Source organism: Leucoraja erinacea, chromosome 18, assembly GCF_028641065.1.
Source record: "Leucoraja erinacea ecotype New England chromosome 18, Leri_hhj_1, whole genome shotgun sequence".
NCBI lineage: Eukaryota > Metazoa > Chordata > Chondrichthyes > Rajiformes > Rajidae > Leucoraja > Leucoraja erinaceus.
In genome coordinates, this window is record NC_073394.1 from 23,126,459 (window position 1) to 23,146,169 (window position 19,711).

At 43.3% G+C, this 19,711-nt stretch overlaps 1 protein-coding gene across 4 annotated transcripts in view; it reads right to left on the reverse strand.

Annotated features, from left to right (window-relative positions):
* Positions 1–19,711, reverse strand: part of myrf (myelin regulatory factor) — a 154,700-nt gene that overhangs the window by 92,285 nt on the left and 42,704 nt on the right. For all 4 annotated transcript variants that reach the window (XM_055649569.1, XM_055649571.1, XM_055649568.1 and 1 more), the window contains exon 3: positions 4,020–4,107. In XM_055649569.1, coding sequence (XP_055505544.1) covers positions 4,020–4,107 — 88 coding nt within the window. The remainder of the gene's footprint in view (positions 1–4,019; positions 4,108–19,711) is intronic.

Genomic DNA, 19,711 nt, shown 5'->3' on the forward strand with positions numbered 1-19,711 from the left:
GATGTGGAGGCTTTGGAGAGACTGCAGAGGAGGTTTACCAGAATGCTACCTGGATTAGAGGGTTTCAACGGCAGTGAGAGGATGGGTAGACTTGTTTTCTCTGGAAAGTCTGAGGTTGAGGGGAGACTTGATAGAAACATATACAATTATGAGAGCCATCGATAAGGTAGACAGTCAGAACCTTTCTGCCAGGGTGGAAATGTCCAACACTAGAGGGCACAGCTGTAAGGTGAGAGGGGGTGAGTTTAATGGAGATGTGCAGTGCAAGTTTTTTTACACAGAGTGGTGGGGGCCTGGAACACATTGCCAGGTCTGGTGGTGGAGGCAGATACGATAGTGGTGTTATGGAGCTTTTGGTTAGGCTCGTGGAAATGGAATATGGGTCATCTGCAGGCAAATGAGATCAGTCTAACGGTGTCTTGTTGGCACAAACATTGTGGGCGGAAGGGCTGTTCCTGTGCTGTACTGTTCCATGTTCTATGTTCTACAACTCTTTGAAAAGAATGAGGCAGTGATTACAATCTGAAATAGTTGAAGTTCACGACATCTCCAGAAGTGCCTACCTAATCATAATCTGAGGTACTGTTCTTCAGCTTCATTGCAACAGTTTAGTGGTTCAGGACCAGAATGCAAGTAAGATGAAAAATGAAAGTGACAGTCAGCTAGAATGAGATTTTGTTTTTGTGTTGACACGAGGAACTGCAGATGCTAGTTTACCAAAAAAGTCTGAAGAAAGGTCCCAACCCAAAACATCACCCATCCATGTTCTCCAGAGATGCTGCCTGACCCAATGAGTTTAGTTTAGTTTAGTTTAGAGATACTGCATGGAAACAAGCCCTTCTGCTCACCGAATCTGCATCGACCAGCAATCCCCTCATATTAACACAATTTTACACACACTTGGGACAATTTACATTCATACCAAGCCAATTAACCTACAAACCTGTACGCCTTTGGAGTGTGGGAGGAAACCCATGCGGTCACAGGGAGAACATACAAACTCCGTACAGACGGCATCCGTAGTCAGGATTGAAGCCAGATTTCCGACACTGCAAGCCCAGACCCAGTCCCAGCCGCAGCGCCCTGACCTCGGATCCTCGGCACAGCATCTCCCCATTCCTGTACCACACCACGTGGGCCCGGAGCAGCTGTGCCGCCACCACCAGCCCCAGCAACCTGGTCCCGGGTCCTTGGCGGGGCCTCTCCCCACCCCCAGACACACAGCGTGGACACCGGGCCCACTGTGCATGCGCAGGGCTGATGGGCCTCCCCCAACTGTGTAGGTGCGGCCAGCAAGTGGAGGCACTGTTTTAAGTTATTTTAAGTTTTAAATATCAAAAACTTGTAAAATATAACATCAATCTGAATGAAACTTGTTTCTTTTACATCCCAGGACAATGATGAGTAAGATGGGACAAAAAAATTGTAGCGCTGTTGTGTACCGTTTATGCGGGGTTTTGGAATATCATGCACATGCACGCACGCAAACAAACAAGAGTTTTAGTAAGCACCAGAGCATATGTTCACATTGTATATAATGTGAGCAGTTTTGTGCCCCATATTTGAGAAAGGATGTGCGGGTGTTGGAGAGGGTCCAGAGAAGGTTTACGAGAATGATCCCAGGAATGATTGGGTTAACATATAATGAGCATTTGATGGCACTGGACCTATAGTCACTGGAGTTTAGAAGGATTAAAGGGGGGATCTCACTGAAACTTACTGAATAGTGAAAGGACTGGATAGAGTGGATGTGGAGAGGATATTTCCAGTAGTGCAAGAGTCTAGAGGCCATAGCCTCAGAATAAAAGGACATAACTATAGAAGGAATACAAGGAGGAATTTCTTTAGTCAGAGGGTGGTGAATTTATGGAATTCGTTGCAACAGACGGCTATGGAGGCCATCAATGGATACTTTTAAGGCGGAAATTAACAGATTATTGATTGGTATCAGTGTCAGGGGTTTTGAGGCGAAGGCAGGAGGATGATGCTGAGAGGGAAAGATAGATCAACCATGATTGAATGGCAGAGTAGACTTGATGGGCCAAATGACCTAATTCTGCTCCTAAAACATATGAACATGAACTACCCACACTCCAAAGCTTTGAAATATGAGTTGCTTAAAAAGGGGAAGTCAAACCAAACAAGGCAATTGCAGAACATCTCATCATGTGTATTCAGTCATAACTCAGTTAGAATACCTCATTCTACAGAGAGGATGAGAAATGACTGGGGTACTGTCTGATGAGAACAGCTTCCGATAGCTCATGTTAATGGGCATCAGAAAATGTTACTCAGGCCAAGGGAGGGAAAGCTGTAAAACTTCTACAAGGTCATTATTTGTAAAAACACTTTCAATATATTAATACCACAACTCCTAACTCATTAAAATCCCAGGCAAGGAAGTGGAGGAGAGAGGTTCAATGGCAATTAAGGGAACAGTGATATTGTACAGGACAGGGAAAGTAGTCCTTCTTAAAAAAAACATGACCAACATTTCAGATGCACGGTGGATGAAGTATTTATCTTCTAGCAGATTGAGCACCCAATGTCTCATTAAAATACCAATGTATAAACAAGGAACTGCAAGTGCTAGTTTAACAACCAAAAAAAGACACAAGGTGCTGGAGTAACTCAGCGGGTTAAGGCGGTAACTCACCAGCATCTGCCATTCCTTGCTTCAGTCTGAAAAAGGGTCCCGACCCATAACGTCACGTATCCATGTTCTCCAGAGATGCTGCCTTAACCCACTGAATTACTCCAGCACTTTGTGTCTTTTTAAAAATTAAAATATCAATGTTCATTAATATTTGTCTCTACGGTGATGTTCTGTCATTTCAAACACTGCCAGGGAGGAAATATTTATTTGAAGCGTGTGGAATTGCAAGGTGGCGTTTTATTCTAAATGTCATTGGGAGGGTGGAATTAACACATCTTCTCCTTTGGTCCACTCTAAAGGTTTGAAGGTGTTGTCCAGGTTATGATTGCATGAGTCCTGCAGATCATTCAATCTTAAGAATGATTTTTTAGCCACGAACCATGCCTGAACCATCCTCACCCAGAACTGACATAATACTTGCTGGTGATTAACATCTCATCTTCTCTCTCTTTAACCCACTGGCTAGTTACCAAGTCCCATTAGGATTTCAAGTCTTGGCTGAGATCAACTGAGTATAGAACATAGAACAGCACAGCACAGAAACGGGCCATTCAGCCCACAATGTTTGTGTCGATAATTTTGCCAAGTTAAACTGACCTCATCTGCCTTTCATGACCCGTATCACCTCTATTCCCTTCACTTCCATGTGCCAATCTAAAAGCCTCTTAAACACCATTATCATATCTGCACCACCATCCCTGGCCCTCACCAGTCTGTGTCAAAAACTTGCCCCATACATTTCCATTAAACTTTCCCCCTCTCAGTTTATAGTGCTGGATATTTCCACCCTGGGAAAAAGGTTCTGACTATCTAGCCTTTCTATGCCTTTCCCAATTTTATATCTAGAACGAGAATGTAGAGGAGAATTGAATTTGGACCATTTGATGTGCATATCCGAGTTGTTTGTCAGTATATTTACCAAGGTGAGAAGTTTAGGAATCTCCATCAAACCTGCAGGTCTTTGGGATGTGGGAGGAAACCGGAGCACCCATGCAAGCTCCACACAGACAGCACTCGAGGTCAGGATCAAACCCAGGTCTCTGGCGCTGTGAGGTAACAATTCTAACAGGTCCGACACTGTGGCATTCTTGTGTTTGGTAAAATGGCTCTGGATTATTTTAAATGTTGAATTGTAGCAATGTTAAGGCCACATGCTTAAGGCTACTATATCAGTTACAAAACCATGGCAAGAGCCAAATTAATTGCTTTGATTGATTTGATTAATTGATTGATCGATCGATACAGCATAGAAACAAGCCCTTCTACAGATGCATCATAACTATGATGTTTAGCTAGTAAAGGCACTGCCCAATGTGATATTGACCCACACACATCATGCCATTAGGCCACTGGTTGGACTTACATTTCAGAAGAGTCTTCTTTGCTGATGTACTCCTCCAGAATACTCGTGTCAATGTTGGAAGTGTCGAGAGCTCCATTGATTTCATGTCCTTAAAAAAAAATAAATGCTATTATTATTGAAAATGGATATTGAGAAGCAGAAAGGCCACTTACTTATCACGAACGAAGTCCATCTTAGGTCATTTTATTTCTGATATAACCTAGCTGTAACTGGAGATAACTATTTATATTATCTAAAGTGGTGTCCTCAGGAAAGAGATAACATTTATTTTGCTTAAGTGATTAATCAATGAGAATTTTATCTACTGAGTCCGGGGAGGATTTGAAACTATTCAACTCCTCCTACTACCAGGATGAACACCTGCACTTTTTCTTTCATCTGCACTTTCTCTGTGGGTGTACCATTATATTCTGAACTCTGTTTCTCTTTTGCACTACATCACTGTTTAGTTTAGTTTAGTTTATTGTCATGTGTACTGCCCACAGCACTGACACCAACAAATATCACAGCATTCAACAAATTAAGTACGGAAATCAGCCACACATTTAGAGAGGTAACATTGCAGCTTTTCAGAAAGCCGCTACTTGTTTATTTCTCCCTCACTCACCCAGACCTGCAACGGACCCCAATTCTACTTCAAGGGACTTGTTTATTCTTGTGGGTTATTATTCAAATATAAAAGCAACTATTTGTAATGCACTGTTACTTTTGATAAAGCTTTTTCACTTTCACCAAACCACTAAAAACCCCCAATTTAGTCACTTGGACCTCGACATTGATGTAAGATTTCTGTCATGTAACCAAATGCACCGGTAAGTAAGTAAGTAAGTATGTAAGTAATTAAGTAAGTAAGGTAAATAATATATGTAAGATCAGGTATGTAGGTATGTAGGGTGGGAGGGAGGTAGGTATGTAGGGAGGTAGGGTGGGAGGGAGGCAGGTAGGTCAGTCAGTCGGTTGATGGGTTGGTTGATTGATTGAATGATGGATTTATGGATTGAACTAAAGTAAGATGCAACTTGAAACAGCCCCTTTGGCCCACGTAGTCCATGCCGACTATCAATCAACTCTGGAAAGTCTGAAGGAAGTTCCCGACCCGAAATGTTATCTGTCCATTCCCTCCCCAGATTCTGCCTTAAACTTTGTGTTCCTCCAACACTTTGTGCTTTGCTCAAGATTCCAGCATCTGCAGTTCCTTGTGTCTACCTATTTTGCTTGCAGCCCAGTGGTATGAGTATTGTTTTCTCTCATATAAGGTAGCCCTGGCATTCCCTCTCTCTCTATCGCTCCCTGACCCAATTCGCACTAGCTTCTCATTTTCACCGTACAAACAGCTAACAATGGCCTGTTTCCTTTATCGTTACATTTTGCATATCTTTCATTCATTGTTCTTTATCTCTCCACAACACCATCTATAGCTCTCATTTCCCTTATCCCTAACCCATCTGAAGAAGGGTCTTGACCCGAAACGTCTCCCATTCCTTCTTTCCAGAGCTGCTTGTCCTGCTGAGTTACTCCAGAATTTTGTGTCTATCTCCAGTCTACCTAATGAGGTTGATTCCACAGTTTCACCAAGGGAAATAACACTGGAGTTATGACAAAAGGTTTGCTACAATTCAAGATGCTTGCATCAGAATATTTCACACAAAAAAAGCTAACTTTAAGCTCCAAATTTCTTTGCCAGTGAATTCAGTTAATAGATCCAGATGAAAGATCCAGACCCGAAACTTCAACTGTCCAATTCCCTCCACAGATCTGTTAAGTTTAGTTTAATTTAGTTTAGAGATATAGCACGGAAACGGGCCCTTTGGCCCACCGAGTCCGCACTGACCAGCGTTCCCTGTACACTAACACTATCTTACACACGAGGGACTATTTACAATTTTTACTGAAGCCAATTAACCTACAAACCTGTATGTCTTTGGAGCGTGGGAGGAAACCGGAGCACCCGGAGAAAACACATGCAGTCATGGGCAGAACGTACCCATTGTCAGGTTTGAACCCGGGTCTCTTGCCCAGAGTAGGGGAATCGAGGACCAGAGCACTTGGGTTCAAGGTGAAGGGGAAAAGATTTAATAGGAATCTGAGGGGTAACTTTTTCATACAAAGGGTGGTGAGTGCATGGATCAAGCTGCCAGAGGAGGTAGTTGAGGCTGGGACTAAGGCAGCAACTCTACTGCTGCGCCACTATGCAACCTCGATTGGTGTGATGCTCTGCATTCCTGATATACATCAGTTGCAACTTCTTTTTACAGAAGTTTACAGGTAGAAAACATTTCCAAAAACTTTCATAGGAATATTTAGATCCCAAGCTCTGAAAGATTTTAGGACTCGGAAATTTGCCTTAAGGAATGGTTGGGAAAGGAACAGAAGGAGAGGCATTGCAATTAATCTGCATCGACCGGGGAAAAGTTTGGCACTTGTTTTCTTCTCCCACTGTTTCCTTCCACCCATTGCCACCCCTCCCCTCTGGCAAGATATCTTCCTTGGATTGCAGAGTCATAGTTATAGACTTATACAGCAAAGGAACAGGCCCTTCACCCACCTTGTCCTTGTCAACCAAGTTGGCATATAGGGCTACTCCCAGCCACCTGCATTGGGCCAATATATCCCTTTAAACCCTTCCTATCCATATGTCTGTCCAAATGTCCTTTAAAATTTGCAATTGTATTGTGCTTCAAAAACTTCCTCTGCCAGCTCATTCCACCTATAGACGATCCACTGAATGGAAGTGTTGTCCCTGAAATCCCTCTTAAATCTCTCCCCTCTTACCATAACCCTGCGACCTTTAAATTTAGAATTCACTATTCTGGGGGAAAAGTCTGTGAGCATTCACATCATCCATGTTCCTCGTGATCTGAAGTCTGAAGGTCTGAAGAAGGGTTTGGACCGAAACTTTGCCTATTTCCTCCGCTCCATAGATGCTGCCTCACCCGCTGAGTTTCTCCAGCACTTTTGTCTACCTTCGATTTTCCAGCATCTGCAGTTCCTTCTTGAACACTCCTCATTATCTTGTTCACCTCAATAAGGTCACCTCCTATGCTCCAGAGAAAAATGTCCCAGCCTCTCCCATCTCCTTGTGTAATGCAAGCCGGCAAACCCAGGAAACAGACCGGTTAAACGATTTGGAAAAGGTCAACATTCAGGATTGATTGGTAGCACTGAGTATTTGACGCTGTGAGCTATCTTATAAACATCGGAGGAATCAGAAAGATTGAAAGAAAACCAAGACTTTCTGAACATTTGCAGAAGTGTTAATTAACTATCCTCCTAACATCCAGATTACTGAGAGTTTCTTTCTTATCACTATATACATTTGCAGCTATTACAATGGATAATCAATTATTTAATCTCACAACTCAAATGACAAAATGCCACAAGAATATGAGATCCACGAAGGTCATCTATTGCGAATGACAAAATGCACTCATTATTGTTCTATTATATAATGCAACTAGAATAAAACACGCAACGGATCTATAAAGATCAAGGTGAAATTATTGTACAGATAAATAAATTGGATGCAATTGGTTGGAGTTAGGCTTTATTCAAGTTTTTAAAGCATTTTGAGCAGGAATGCACCAACAGAACTAGTATACGCTTCAACTATAGAAGACAGTTTGGGAAATAAATGAGTCGAGGTCTTTGTTTGTGCCTTTTGATGGATGATACCAGTAGTCATTAGTGGTCTCTAAGAACAGGCCAATGATTCACATTTCAAAAGAGAGACACACACACACTGCTGGAGTAACTCAGGCAGTATCTTGGAGAAAATGCATGTTACGTTTCAGGTAGTGACCCTTCTTCAGACTTTTTAACTTGTTATTAATTTATTAAGTATTAACTTATTTAGTTTAGTTCAGCTTAAAGATACAGCATAGAAACAGGTCCTTTGGCCCACCGAGTCCACGTCTACCATCAATCACCCATTCACACTAGTTCTATTTTATCCACCTTTTTCATCCTCTCCCTTCACAACAGGTGCAATTCACGGAGGTCAATTATTCCTACAAACCTGCACATCTTTGGGATGAGGGAGGAAACCAGAGCACCCAGAGGAAACCCGGAGGGTGAACGTGCAAACTCCACACAGACAGCACCAGAGGTCAGGATCGAACCCAGGTCCCTGGCACCGTGATACAGTGGCTCGACCCGCTGTGCCACTGTGCCGCCTATTTCTTTGCTACACAAACCTTTGATTTAGGCAATGGGAAAGGGAGTAACCTCATTAAAATGAATATGGATCAAAGAGGATTATCTACAATGAATTACAATATTATTGCTTAATAATATTGTCATATGACCATCAAGAGGAAATAATAAATACAAATTTTGAAGCAAATGATTGGAAATGTAATTATTTATATTCCTGTCAATTACATTTACCTACTTTCTTTCAAGACAGGTTAATTATGAATCATTGTAACTGTCTCCAATACTAAGATTGAAGATATATTACTTAATAACAGCAGGAGACTTATTTTACTGAAATGCACGTTTGTTTTTATAGTTTGTTTGTTGGGTCATATCTGACCTGGCCTTTAGGGTCTGAAGAAGGGTCTCGGTCCGAAACATCACCCATTCCTTCTCTCCAGAGATGCTGCCAGTCCTGTTGAGTTACTCCAGAATTTTGTGTCACTCTTTAAGTCAATTAGTTTATTTAGTTTAGTCTACTTTAGAGATACTGCATGTAAACTGTAGCCTTTCAGGCCAACAAGTCCGTGCAGACCAGTGATCACCGTACACTAGCACTATCCTGCACACTAGGGACAATGGTTCAATTTACAGAAGCCAATTAACCTACAAACCTGTACGTCTTTGTCGTGTGGGAGGAAACCGGAGCTCCTGGAGAAAACCCGTGCAGGTCACGGGGAGAATGTATAAACTCTGTACAGACAGCACCTGTAGTTAGGATCGAACCCGGGTCTCTGGCACTGTAAGGCAGCAACACTACCGCTGCGCCTCTCTGCCGTGAAAATTAGTGAGAGTTTTCACGTAGATGGGGATTCGGCTCAAGATTAAACAGAACGAATATAAACTTGCCTTGTCATCCTTACAATCTAAATTGTGAATTGCGCAGAATTATAAAATACATGACTTTTGTTTTTAAATTCGAACTAATTTTCCACGCATTACTCATGATGACTCAGAGAATACGTTTCATTACGTCACGAAATATTCAAATCTACAATCAGGGCCAATGAGCTGTAACAATTATAAAGATAACTTGTATTTTTAAGGACAGTAAATTTTAGAAACAATGTTTACATTTTGAGGTTTATTTCTCTTTTGAAAATTTTCAGTGAAAGCCTTGGCTGCTGACTCATATTTCTATGTTGACTTTCAACACTAAAATCTTGATGTCAAATTTTATAGGTGTAAAGAAATAAATATATTTCAAGTAAAAAGCTATGTAGAGATATAAGACTGTCACAATGTAAATCACAAAGTTTCTTCAAAATGGCCACAAATACCTGTCCTGTTATTCCCAGTAACCTTAATGTCCAATTCCAATGAGAGGTCTTGAACTTACAGTAAAAAGGTTTAGGTTTATAATTGTCCGTGTTGCAAGGTACAGTGAATATCTTTGTTTTGCATGCCATTAAAATAAGTCAAAAATATCTTATAAATACAATCGTCGCATTCAAGTACAATAGATAGAGCAAAGAGGAATATATAGCGTGCAGAATATAGTTCTCAGCATTGTAGCGCATCAGTTCCACAGACAAAGTCCACTGTCTGTAATGGGGTAGAGGTGAATCGGACAGTACCCTAGCTTATGGAAGGACCGTTCTGAAGCCTGATAACAGAGGGGAAGAAGCTGTTCGTGAATCTGGCGGTGCGCGCTTTCAAGCTTCTGTACCTTCTGCCTGACCGGAGCGGGGAGAAGAAGGAATGACCGGAGTTGGACAAGTCTTTGATTATGTTGGCTGCTTTTTCAAGGCAGAGCGAAGTGTAGACGGAGTCAATGGTGGGATATCTGGTCTGTTCACAATCTGAAGTTCATTTCTCTTTCAAGCGTTTGGGGGGCTGTCATATTTTTATGTTGGCTTTGATCACCATGGCACAGCTGCTAGACCTGCTGCCTCACAACGCCAGATACTCGTGTTCGATCCTGACCTCGGGTGCTGTCTGTACGGAGTCTGCACATTTCCCCTGTGACCACATGGGTTTCCTATGGGTGCCCCGGTTTCTTTGTTATCCTACTCTCTCATCTACTTCCTATGTAGTAGAGGCCAATTAACCTACAAACTCATAGAAACAAGGAACTGCAGATGCAGGATTACAAAAAAGACGCAAAGGTCAGGCAGCATCCTTCAGATTCAGATTCAGATTCAATTTTAATTGTCATTGTCAGTGTACAGTACAGAGACAACGAAATGCATTTAACATCCTTGGGGAATGCAGAGAGCTGACGTTTCGGGTCAGGTCCCTTCCATCAATGTGTCTTTGTGCACGTCTTTGGGATGTGGGGAGGAAACTGGAGCACCCGGAGGAAGCTCACGTGGTCACAGGGAGAACCTGCAAATTCCACAAAGCCAACAGCTAAGGTCAGGATCGAACCTGGGTCTCAGGCACTGAGGCAGCTGTTCTACCAGCTGAGTCACTATACTGTCCTTTTGCTCCCCTGGGAGGAACTATCTCTTGAACCTACCCTCTATGACTTCTGATGAACAAAAGTAGTTTGGTAAATGGAAATGTGCGGATGTTCCTGGAAATTGAAATGCAAGTGGAAAACAAGTCATTAAACTCCCTTCAGTGAGAATGATAATTAATAGCAGTTCTGTTAAAAGATTGGAAAGATAATTCATTATCTGAAATCACTGACAAACATTCATTCTCATTCCTGGTTTGCTCCCTTGCTTGGAAGCATCTTGCAACAGAAAACCTGGTGTCATATCTCTTCTTATTTTCAATAACTTTGAATTAGTAAATGTACACCACTCCAAGCTTAAGACATGGTGCTTCAATAAAAGGTGTTGATGGATGAAGTAAAAGGAGATCTGAGGATTACAGCAAATAATTCTAATATTTAATCACAGTACATCTTAAATGTGAATTGAAATTACAGATGCCAACTAGGAGAGCACAGGCACTAAATAGTTTCTACACTAAATATATTAATAGTTGCAAGAAATTGAAGAAGAGTGGCACGGTGGTGCAGCAGTAGCGTTGCTGCCTTCCAGCGCCGGAGACCTGGGTTTGATCCTGACTACGGGTCTATCTGTATGGAGTTTGCACGTTCTCCCTGTGACCATGTGGGTTTCGTCCCACATTACAAAGACGTATAGGTCTGTAGGTAATTGGCTTCTGTAAAACTGTAAATTGTCCTGAATGTGTAGATACTAGTGCTAGTGTACGTGCAATCGCTGGTCAGCATGGACTTGGTGGGCCAAAGGGCCTGTTTCCACACTGTATGTTTTAAAGTCTAAAATCTCTAAAAATTTGCTTTGGATGGAAGTGAAAACTCCAGAATAATTTTACAATGTATGGAGAAATTCCGGTTTGCCGGTTTACAAGAAAGGACACAGAGTGCTGAAGAAACGACGGATTAGGCAGCATCTCTGGAGAACATGGATAGGTGATGTTTTGAGTCAGGACCCTTCTTCAGACTGATGGTGGGGGAGGGGAGAACGAAAGCTGGAAGAGAGGAGGGGCAGGACAAAATGTTTAGTTTAGTCTACTTTAGAGATACTGCGCGGAAACAGGCTCTCGGCCCACCAAGTCCGCCCTGACCAGTGATCCCCATACACCAACACTATCCTACACACGAGGGACAATTTTACAATATACCAAAGTCAATTAACCTACAAAGCTGCATGTCTTTGGAGTGTGAGAGAAAGCTGGAGCACCCGGAGAAAGCCCTCGTGGTCACAGGAAGAACGTGCAAACTCCGTACAGACAGCACCGATGGTCAGGATCGGACCTGGGTCTCTGGCGCTGTAAGGCAACCACCGTGCCCTCCTATATAATGAAAGAATCAGGAGAGGAAACTACAAGAAGAAAATGATTTTCCAGCAGAACCTGTTTTCTTTGTTTTTGTATGCGCGGTGTTTAAACGGTAATACAGTGAGGCTAATCTATGATTGATAATCGAGGTCTCAACATCTAGCAGTCTGTCTGAAGTTCGGCCAAATTCCCATTGGAGCCAACACCACTGTTAGTAAACATCACGGTGCAGGGTTACAAACCCTTGGCCTTAATAGCAAAGACAGAATTCTCTGCTCCACTAATTTCCTCACAGCCATTGATATCAATTATAGTCGTGAATTGTTTTGCTTGGCTGGGATTTTCTGTACTTAGGACCATCCAGGCACCAGTTATTGGAGGAAAGACACAAAGTGCTGGAGTAACTCAGCGGGTCAGGCAGCATCCCTGAGTCACATGGATAGGTGATGTTTCATGTTGGCACCCGAGTCTTAAGAAGGGGCTTGACCCGATACGTCACCTATCCATGTTTTCCAGAGATGCTGCCTGGCCTGCTGAGTTACTCCAGCATTTTGTGTCTTTCCTTGGTAAACCAGCATCTGCAGTTACTTGTTTCTACCAGTTATTGATGTCAGATTATGATGCGTTGCCGACATTTATCAATACGTTTCTTTACTTTTTGTGAGGATCTGAGAAGAAGAACAACTACCCTTCCACTGTTGTTCCTCAAAATCCCAGTCAGTGGCTTGGACAGGGAACTAGGTTTACTTTACTTGAGACTTTAGACTTTAGAGATACTGCAAGGAAACAGCCCCTTCTGCCCACCGAATCCGCGCCGACCAGCGATTACCCCATGAGCACTATCCTACACACTAGGGACAATTTACAATTTTACCAAAGCCAATTAACCTACAAACCTGTATGTCTTTGGAGTGTTGGAGGAAACTGGAACACCTGGAGAAAACCCACACACTCACAGGGAGAACATACAAACTGCGTACAGACAGCACCTGTAGTCAGGATCAAACCAGCATCTGTGGTGTTGTAAGGCAGCAACTCCACCCTGTGTCACTGTGCCTCAGTTTGTCCTATGACAAAGCATCAACACTTTAGGTATGAGCTAACTTGTAAATGGCAATCATGATGGTACAATCAAGCCATAAGATCAAAAGACATAGGAGCAGAATTAGGCCATTTGGCCCATCGAGTGTGTACCACCATTGATCTATTTTTCCTTCTCAACCATCAAGCTCCAAGTCGTTGATCTAAGAAGGAATTAAAAGTTTCCTGGTCAATTTAGACCGGGGATTACTTCTCATGTCACACGTTTCCCTCAAACATATTCATGATATTTTATCAGGATGTCATTAATAATTTTCCATCACCTGATTCACATTGCAAATGCAACATCACTTCACTGATTATACCATAAAGGAAAAAAAACGTTTTAAGTAGTGTACGCCAAAGCCATATATGAATGAAATTCGCAAGGTCTTTGCATTATCAATAGACAATGATTCCATTATGTTACAACATGTTGGAATAGTGAAGACACAGCCTCACGAGGCCGAGAATGCAGATCCACGAGGACGCGGCCTGCAGCGGCACGGAACGGCGGAGCAGCGATAGAGGACATCGACAACATCGCCTGGCCAGGCTGACCCCTGCGACTCCAAACCATTGTTGCCACCCGGACAACGGGCCTTTACGGCCAAGTTAAGTCTATATTTTTAACAAGTTTGAAACTTAAAGGATACATGATTACACCAGGAACATGGCGACTCTCGTATACTGCCTCAGTGTAATCTACTGTTCTTACATGCTTGTACAGGTACTTAAGTATGATTGTGACCATGTATAGCAAGAGATTTTACTGAACTGCATGCAAAAAAGGAATGTCACTGTACCTAGGTACACTTAACAATGAAGTACCACTGAACCATTCGTATTCCTACATTGGGCCTCAAAGCTCAGTATGTCAACCTTGGAAAGCCCCTGATATTGGCTTATTTATGCAGCCAGTAGATTTGGAGGATTTTATGGAGACAGCAATACCTCCATCTAGACCACGGCTGAATGATCTTCACTTTAAAATCATTCCATTGTTCACATTGTTGGGGTGGCACAGTAGCACAGTGGTAGAGTTGCTGGCTTACAGCGCTAGATACCCAGGTTCGATCCTAACAGCGTGTGCTGTCTGTACGGAGTTTGTATGTTCCCCCCGTGGCCACTATGGGCTTTCCATCAGGTGCGCCGGTTTCCTCCCACACTCCAATGATGCACAGGTTTGTGGGTTAATTGGCTTCGGTAAAAATTATAAATTGTCCCTCGTGTGTTGGATAGAGCTAGTGCACGGGGTGATTGCTGGTCGGCATGGGCTCGATGGGCCAAGTGGCCTGTTTCCGAACTGTATCTCTAAAACTAAAACTAAACTATATTTGGTGTGCCAGGTTTTCATTCCAATTTATCCAATGATTATTGAAATCACCTAATTCTTCTGCACTGCAATGAGTCTTGGCTAAATTCACTCAATTACATTGATAAGACAAATCCCCACATGCCAGGGAACAATCCAATGAATCTGTGTTGCAATGACTCACTGCCAAATATATCCTTCAAAAGCCAAACACCCAGAGCCACCTTGACTACACCTCTTCCCACCTTGTCTCTTGCAAACACTACTTTTACTCTCAATGTGTCCGCTGTATCTGCTCCCAATATGAGGCTTTCCATTCTAGGACATCTGAGATGTCCCCTTTCTTCAGTAAATGTCGTTTCCCCCTTGCTGTTGCGGATAGAGCCCTCACCCGCATCTCTGTGTTCTGCTCTCGCTCCCAATACTCCCAAATGGAAGGAGGAAAGGGTTCCCCTGGTCCTTACATCTCACCCCAGCATGTTCTTAAGTAGTCTACATAAGAAACTGGATGGAGTTAAGGGTCGTTACAGAAGAAGCACATTATTTCCATTGGCCCGTAGAGCAGATCAAGGATTTACTCTCGGGTTTTATAGCTCTGAGTCACATTAAGCAGTGTCTTTGTTCAGTAGACCAGCTTTTGCTTAATGAACCATTATTTGGATGGAAGATATTTGTAGATCCAAGGAGATTCAATTTCACAGAGATTGAGATGGTGCCACATTTAATTCCCTTCAAAACTATGGGGCTTTTTTACAGTCTGAAATGTTTAATGCAAAGAGGAAAAAGAGATGATGAAAGGGAAAAATATCAGCAAGTGACTCAAATACGGAGAGTGTTAATAATATGATTTGTTCTGAGGGGATAACTATTGGCTCCCGATACCGCATCATTGTTCCAGTAGAATCCTGCTTTAAGTAACTCTTTCCCAGGGACTCCCTCTCTCCATGAGTTCTCATTCACCAAGGAAATAGGTGTGTGCGAGTGTGTATATGTGTGTGCGCATGTGTATCTGTGTGTCTTTATGTGTGTGTGTGTGTGTGTGTGTGTGTGTGTGTGTGTGTGTGTGTGTGTGTGTGTGTGTGTGTGTGTGTGTGTGTGTGTGTGTGTGTGTGCAAATGTGTGTGTGTCACTTGTGTGGCTTGTGTGGGTGTGTCTGTGTGTGTGTGTTTGTGTGTGTGTGTGTGTGTGTGTGTGTGTGTGTGTGTGTGTGTGTGTGTGTGTGTGTGTGTGTGTGTGTGTGTGTGTGTGTGTGGCGCATGTGTGTGTGTCGCACATGGTGTGTGTGTGTGTGCGTGTGGCATGTGTGTGTGGTGTGTGGTCGTGTGTGTGTGTGTGTATATGGGTGTGTGTGTCGCACATGGTCTGTGCATGTAAGTGTGCATGTGTTTGTGTGTGTTTTTGTGTGCGTGTTTATGTGTGTGTGCAAATGTGTGTGTCACGTGTGCGTATGTGTGGGTGTGTGGGTGTGTGTGTCGCAAGTGTTTGTGTGGGCGTGTATGTGGCATGTGTGGGTGTGTGTGTCGCACATGGATTGTGTGTGCGTATACGTGTGCATGTGTATGTGTGTGTGCGGGCACTTTAACATACAGTAGGTAGCATCCTTTCTTCACCAGACTGGCAGTTTAGTTTAGTTTAGTTTAGAGATACAGCTCGGAAACAGACCCGACAGTTTACCGAGTCCGTGCCAACCAGTGATCCCCGTACATCAGCACTATCCTACACACTCGGATCAATTTACAATCTTTACTGAAACCAATTAACCTACAAACCTGTACGTCTTTGGAGTGCGGGTGAAAACCAGAACACCCGAAGAAAATCCACACAGTCACGGGGAGTACATACAAACTCCGTTCAGACAGCAACCCATAGTCATGATCGAACCCTGGTCCCTGGCGCTGTAAGGCAACAACTCTACTGCTGCACCACTGTGCTGCCCTGAGTTGTCTGGACAAGATAGTTCAGACAGGTACTATAACAATATTTAAAAGACCTATGGACAGGGACATGGACAGGAAAGGTTTAGTGGGATATGGCCCAGACCCAGGCAGGTGGAACTAGTGTAGAGGGGGCATCTTGGTTGACATGGGCTAGTTGTGCCGAAGGGGCTATTTCCGTGCTGTACGACTCTCCCGACTGGACTTGAATCCCTTAGCATTCCAGATGCCTGACATTTGTGGAATTAAAAGTCAGTGATTGTGGGAATTAAGGGTTGGCTAATTTGTCCCGGGCTGTATGCCCTGGAACATTGGAATTCACAAACTGTATAAGCACCAGGGAACAAAGGTTAGAATGAGTTTTGCAGATTCCCCAGTGAGCATGAAATGGATTTTCTGATTTGAGTTCTGTAGGCTGTATGTGATTTGCCTCTGGCTCACTTTCAACAAGCCCAGTTGTCTTTAAAATAACACATTTCCATGATATTTGTCAGCTTTCAAAAACAATAACAGTGATTGCTGTTATGAGATCTACAGTTATGGGCCATGCATCATATGCATCTAAATTATCAGCCGTGGGGGGGTGGTTTAAACTGACCCAGCTGGTGAGAAGTGTCAGGTTGTGATTTTATGACCCATTGCCTTCACTGGCAAAAGACAAGATGGCACGTTCTCATCTTTTCTCCACATTTTAGGGGACATTATACCAAGTCCAATTAACCGACAAACCTGCACGTCTTTTGGATGTGGGAGGAAGCCAGAGCACCCGGAGGATACTCACATGGTCACAGGGAGAACGTGCCAACTCCACACAAACAGCCCCCGTGGTCATGATTAAACCTGGGACCCCCCCCCCCCATCCCAACCCCCTGGGAAACTGAAGGGAGCGACAATCAACTGCCACGGATACAAATAATGTCATACACAAGAAAGGGCAGATGCAGGTTGACAAAAAGTGAACACACAGTGCTGGAGTAACACAAAGACGCAGCAGAATTTTGTAAACATCATCCCGTCACCCATTCCTTCTCTCCAGAGATGCTGCCTGTCCCGCTGAGTTAAAGAGTGCCCACGGTTGACTCACGAGTCACTACGGTAAACTCACGGGCTAATTACGTTCTTACAACGAGTTTAAAAGTTTAAAATGTTTACTTCAAGAGTAAATTTGACTCGTGGAAATCTTTCATCATGTTGAAAGATTTTCACGAGTTAACAAGTTTCCCGAGTACCTGCCGTTAGCGTTACAAGTTCCGACGTTCCCGCTACGTTAATTCTACGTGATTACCACGAGTTTGATTTGTTTTAAACTCGGGATCACTCGTGGGTGGACTCGCACCGTGAGACAGGGCCATTAAGGTTCTTGTTTCTATATTTTGATTGCGCCATTTATTTATGTACAGGTGAGTTTCAGATGTAGAACTTACAATGGCACACACTACCCAGCCACAAACCATCTGCCCCATGAGAATTATGGACTAATTTGCGGATGAGTTTTAAGTTTTAACTGGTACTTATCACTTGTAATGTTGGCCTCTTCTGCAACCTTCTAGTGAATTTACAGCGTGATCAGTGCTGTCTGAACACCGGACTCGTTATAATTAGCAAGCCACACTAATGTGGCTGTTTGCCTAAATTCCCCAGAGTGGATGTGGTTTAATCAGGCATCACAAATAAGAAGGGTCTCGACCTGAAACGTCACCCATTCCTTTTCTCCAGAGATGTTGCCTGTCCCACAGAGTTACTCCAGCATTTTGTGTCTATCACAAATAATGTGACAGTTTTGGATGTCTAATAAATGTATCCCCTCATATTGTTACAAATTGTGTGATTCACCTACTCACAAAATAGCTGCCCCTGTGCACACAATAGACTGGGCAAAGCGTTATAAATCCCACCTGCCTGCAGCTCTATGTATTGTGTGTGAGAGAGTGAGTGAGTGTGTGCATGTGAATAAGTGAGTGTGTGTCTATGTGAGAATGAGTGAGTGTGTGTGTGAGTGAGTGTTGTATGTGTGTGGGTGAGTGTGTGTGTGTACATGTGTTGTATGTGTTGTGTGTATGTGTGAGTTTGTGTGTATATGTGAGTGTGAGTGCGAGTTTGTGTGAGGGGTGAGTGTGCGTGGGTGTGTTGCATGTTTGTGAGTGTGAGATTGTGTGTATGTGTGTGAGTTTGTGTGTGCATGTGTGTTTGGGTGAGTGTGTATGTGTGCGCATATGTGTGTGTTGTGTATGTGTGTGTGTGTGTGGGGGGGGTGAGGGTGTGTGTGGGTGTGTGTGTGTGTGGGTGAGGGTGTGTGTGTGTGGGTGAGTGTGAGGGTGTGTGGGTGTGTGTGGGTAAGTGTGTGAGGATGTATGTGTGTATGTGTGTGTATGAGGGCATGTGTGTGTGTGTGTGTGTATTTGAGGATGCATGTGAGTGTGCATGTGGGTGAGTGTGTGTGTGTGGATGTGTAAAGGACATGTGTGTGAGTGTGTGCATGAGCGTATTTGTGTGAAACATGAAGGTTAATATGCTGCAGGAATGTGCAGCAAGATGGAGCTGGGGTAGTGTGAATGCAGTGGGTTATAACCTTGCCGTACAGATTACCACTCAGCCTTTTGCTGCTCACTGAAGTGACATTCATATGAATGTTGTTTGACTCACACTGATGGTGCCTTCCATTAACATTCCATTCCAGCTTGCCTCCTTGTTCAGGCTGCTCCACGTCTCAGCACAAAGATGGTTGGGGTTTCCCACACTATTTTATGGCTGCAGGCCGGAGCCAAGGACTTTCTCCTCTTCTTCTGTGCCAACTGAAGATAGCAAACTGTGCCACCTGTCAATGCCTACTATAAATTGGGTTTATAGTCATGAGCTGAATTATTTTAAAATCAGAACGGTTGGGAGCAAACAAGAAAACCTTCATCCTTCATCCTTAAATAAAAGATCAGTCTCACCCAAACCAATTGAATTTCCTGTTTCTAAATAAATCCAATCTTTGTGTAAATGTTGTGCTCTCTCCTTGTGAAAGGGGGCAGAAGCAAAATTAGACCTTGGACTTTACTTTAGACTTTAGAGATACAGCAAGGAAACAGGCTCTTCAGCCCATCGAGTCTGCATCAACCAGCGATCACTAGTTCTAACCTGCACACTAGGGATAATTTACAAAAACCAATTAAACTACAAACCCGTACATCTTTGGGGTGTGTCAGTAAACTGGAGCACCTGGAGACAACCCACGCGGTCACAGTGGGGAAGTGCAAACTCCATACAGACAGCACCCACTGTCAGGATGGAACCTGGGTCTCTAGCACAGTAAGGCAGCAATGTTACTGATGCACAGCCATGCTGCATGGGTTTCTTCTGCCTATCAACCATCAGCCGGCTTACTTTTACTACCTACAGGATAATTTGCTAGGTATGCGCAGGTAGAA